Below are 4,634 nucleotides of genomic sequence, written 5' to 3' on the forward strand. Positions count from 1 at the left end.
GTTTGAATAATGGAGATGTCATCCTCGATCATCTTCAATTTCTCTGACAAGAAAGCTATGCTAGTGGAAGGTTGAGGTTGAGAATAAGATGTGGAAGGCTGAGAAGAACTCGCTCTACACATCAAAATAACATGCTTAGTACATAAATTAACATTAGCCTTGGCAATGGCTTTCAATGGATGCAACACTCCTCCCATCCCTCAAAAGTAACACCAGACTACTGACAAATGACAGAAATAGTGGAAGGATGTCCAACCCTAAAGTGGACCCTCCCTTTGTAGCATTGATAATAGAGTGATAGATCAGAACTCCCATATCAATCAATTTCATAGTCTGGATGCAATAGTTGAGAGCAGCTCTCTCTCTCTCTTATAACCTCACTCAAATTGGTGGAGCATAGAAGAATGGCCAAAATGAAGTAATGCCAAGCTTTAGAAGGTGCATTCAATTTAGACAAAGAAGACTAATGCATTCACCTTATGATCATTCCTCACCTTCCAAACCCCTTCTCCATTGGTCAGAAATCAAATCATCTCATCTAATTTAGAATTAGCTAGGGTGAAGCTGCAGTAAAAACTCCCGAGGACATCTCCCAACGAGAATAACACATTAATGCGTAAAGGGGAGATATCTACCTGTTTCTCCCTCACAAATAATGAATCATCAGAAGCCTCAGGAAGGTTGGCACAAAATTCTCTAAGTACAGAAATCACCTCTACAGTGGTAGTATAGCAAAAATTCTCCCAGTCTATCCTAATAATCATACTTTCCATCTGACCCCCGGGCTAATGAATCCCCTCGCTGCAATCAACTTCTTAGACACTAAGGAATCGTTGTAACGCTCCTGAGCTTTGGAGCTTACAAACTTCTTTTTGTTGTATGAAGTTGATTTGGATTTTCCACCTTTCATTTTGTAAGCCATAGAAAAGTAGCAACGTTGAATATGCAAAGGAATAAAGCTAAGAACTGATGTGGATGTGTACAAAATGAATGAAGTTGATTTGGATTTTCCACCTTTCATTTGGGAGCCATAGAAAAGTAGCAACGATAAAAATGCAAAGGAATAAATCTAATAAATGATGTGAATGCATACAAAATGCAAGTTACGAGCTTAATCAAATTCTCCATAAAATTCCGCAACTTTCACCGTCTCCTCCAAAAATTCCCGGATGAACAATAAAAGAACAAGCTTAGGGAGCAGATTTTACTTTATGGAAGTGATTTCCACTCACCAAAGCTTTAAGGATTGATTATAAATGGAAGAAAAAGTGAAGCCCTAAGTATCATCTCTCAGTCATTGAAGAAGAATCGAGGAGGAGGTTTTGTGAAAATGACCAAAATAGGGCCGATTTGGGCATTTTGTCGAGCAGGTGGGAGCAGCGCCTAGGCATCGCAATAGCTGCACCAAGGCGCTGCTTCTACTCATAGTGGAGCCTTAGCACTCGATTTTTTCAGTGCCAGGTCCAATTTTGGTCCTGGTGTCTAGTTTTGGTTCTGGTGCCATGTCCAATTTTGGTTCCGGTCAAAATTTGCAATTTTTTGATCCTCCCTAAGTCCTTAATCACAACTACTAAGCACACACACACTATCATATGCTAAAGATAAATGAGAATAACAAATTAAAGTTTGGTCAAATCTAGCTCGTTAATTCTCTTGCCAATTTGTCTTCCTTAACACTCACCTACTCATGAAGCTTATACAACCATGACTGAAACCTCCATGGCCCATGAAGTATGCCATCTCATCTAACCCATTGATTCCAATACATTTGCTAGAATAATGAAAACAAGAATCTCATATTGAGGGAAATGCACTCTTAGTTGTACATTCATGAGGCTAAAATTTTCTGCTAAAGGGAAATACTCACCAATAATATTTTTATAGCTACAAGCCAATGTGAAAATGTTCCCCTCTATCATATAAAACATAACAAAGCTTATATTGATATAAAAATTAAATAATTTTTAATTAGAGTTTCCCACCCTTTATTTTAAAAAAAAGCAAACAAATTCTTAAACATCAAAATAAAAATTGTGCCTCATGAACAAGATTTTATAGAATTCTAACAAAAAAAAAATTGATTGATATAAGTTTCAAAATTTATTTTGTCTCATGTATTTTACCCCACCTTAGAAGGAAAAAAATGAAGGGCTTGCATCTAATACCACTCATCAAGGTATCATCCCATCAAATTAGTTAGATAGGCCCTTTTAGTAATACTAATATGTCTTCACCTTAAAAAATTAGAATCAAACGAGTTCTTCAAATCAAGTTTCAATTAGCTATTAGTCATTAAAACACAACACTAGCTGTGACACATATATTTATACAAGTAGTACTTATTATTTACACTGTTGACATACAATTTTTCACTTAACAACAATAACACTTGGCATCTTTTTACAGTTCTTGTCCCATGAATCCCACCTCTTCTTTTAAGATAGGTGCTTCATGCAACTTATTCATACGGAACTTTATATATTCTTCATGACAATGACTATATAAAACTAGGGGCTCAAAACATGATTATCCACCCCAAAAAAGGCAGACACACTTTACAATTAAAACAAGACTTCATAAGCAAAGAGCTTGGGCTCCCTCCACCCAATCCTCAGCTTATTTTAGCCTAGTTCAGTTTAATTTGTTCATCAGCAAGCCCACCTCTTTCCACCCTCTCCAGCTCCAAATCTCCAATGCCAAAGTCTTGGTAATCAAGTAGCCATTCTTCAATACTCATAGGAGAACTCCATAGCTTTTCAATGAAGGGCATGTCATCATCCCACAAACAACCTATCACTTGTTCATCTCTGTTCATAGTATTCAAAAAGCTTTGTTGTGGGTTAGCATTCTCTTCCTGTGAAACTTGGTTGATGCCATCCTTCGGATCAAAAGATTCATGTTTTTTGCTGAATTTATCATCATCTGTCACCGTCGAATTCGGCGACGCCGCTGCCGTCGAGCTCGTTTGATCATGAAGGAGCTTATGGGTGACCGGATCAATTCCCATCTTTAGAAGCTTTTTTTTTATATGAGTGTTCCAGTGATTCTTTATTTCATTATCAGTTCTTCCTGGAAGTCTTGATGCAATTTTGGACCACCTATGCCAGATGACACCAATTTCATCATGATTGCGACATGAAAACTTTATTAAATGAATTTGGAGCGTATGTTTAGCAGATAAATATGCCGGGATGGATACATATCTAAGCATTTGTCTTTATTGCATTTTTCATTTATTTCCATTTGGTATCAGAGTTGGTAACTATTTATTGCTTTGATGCATATGAAACTTAATTTGTAAACTGGCATCGGAACAAGTAAAAATGATGACAGGATAAGCATATTTTGATATATTTTATGCAAGAATAAGAAGAGAAATTAAACCAATACTCCCTTTTCATCCATAGTAGGTGCTAGATATGCAAATACGTAGGAATTAAGTGGTATGCATGTAGATCTTCCTAAGTTAAATACATGAAGCAATAAAGATAAATAATCAAAATTAAAATAGAATTAGAGTTCTTATTGAGGATAAAAATTAGTTCCTAATATTTATTTATGTTTCTTTTTAAAATATTTTACCTTGGAATTTTATTTTTTAAGCTATATATATATATATATATATTCTGACACAAATTATATCAAGATATCTTTTTCTTATATTCAAATAGGAATATTCTAGACAGTATAAAGCTTAATTATGATGATTAAGACTATATGAAGCTGTCAAATATCAGCATAAGGAACTCATCTATAATATCCAGTAGCACATTTTTTAATCAACTTCTTTCATCCACACTATCATAGTTATATCTAAAAGAACCTCATGATAATCTAATTATAATCATTTCAACTAATACATAAATCTCTTCGTAATCACTAGAGAATTGAGAATCTTAAGCATATAATTTTACAAGTCAATTTAACTATAAATCATTCTCCTTGATCAACATACCTATTGCCAAGACTAGCATGAAGGTCTATGACAAGCTTCTCTTCGGCGTCGGTGAGAAGGCCTCGCTTGAGGTCGGGGCGGAGATAGTTAGTCCACCGAAGACGGCAGCTCTTCCCGCAGCGCAAGAGGCCGGCGAGCTTCGGCACAGCCCTCCAACAACAATGGCCATTGCTAAGGATAAAGGCAACAAGCTTCTTGTCCTCCTCAGCCGTCCATGGACCCTTCTTCACCTTAAGCTTGTCACAGCATGGCTGCCTCCCCATATCTTCTCAGGCTTCCCTATGGAATACTAAAGACACTCCACCAACCCCTCACCCACTCCCTGTTATATTTATTCATATGAACATCTCCTATTTCCTTATTCTTCTTTCATTTATTTATTTATTTTTATAGTTATATTTATATTTATATCCCTCCTACCTTCTTTTTGAAAGGTGCCCGGGAACTAAAAGGAGTCATGAGGCATGACTTGTGTAATGTGTGAATGTTGAAGGCGACGTTTGATGCTAATGATGGACTAACACAAGAAAATATGACTATAGTCTATTTGGGGCAGTTGCAACTTATTGAATAATTTGTTGATAAGCTAGGTGCAGTGGCTATTACAAATTTTTATTTTTTTGAAAAAGTCGGATCGTTGTCAGAAAACTGTTACAAATTTTTATTTTTTTGAAAAAGT

At 36.0% G+C, this 4,634-nt stretch overlaps 1 protein-coding gene across 1 annotated transcript; it reads right to left on the reverse strand.

Moving 5' to 3' along the window:
- Positions 1-2,315: 2,315 nt before the first annotated feature.
- Positions 2,316-4,307, reverse strand: LOC110019745 (protein ODORANT1-like). Its single transcript, XM_020717549.1, has 2 exons — positions 3,956-4,307; positions 2,316-3,098 (listed from the first exon to the last, which is right to left on the reverse strand). The coding sequence occupies exons 1-2, from the start codon at positions 4,216-4,218 to the stop codon at positions 2,627-2,629; spliced, it is 735 nt and encodes a 244-aa protein (XP_020573208.1). The 5' UTR covers positions 4,219-4,307; the 3' UTR covers positions 2,316-2,626.
- Positions 4,308-4,634: the final 327 nt, after the last annotated feature.

Source organism: Phalaenopsis equestris, unplaced genomic scaffold (genome assembly GCF_001263595.1).
Source record: "Phalaenopsis equestris unplaced genomic scaffold, ASM126359v1 Scaffold000076, whole genome shotgun sequence".
In the NCBI taxonomy this organism is placed as follows: domain Eukaryota; kingdom Viridiplantae; phylum Streptophyta; class Magnoliopsida; order Asparagales; family Orchidaceae; genus Phalaenopsis; species Phalaenopsis equestris.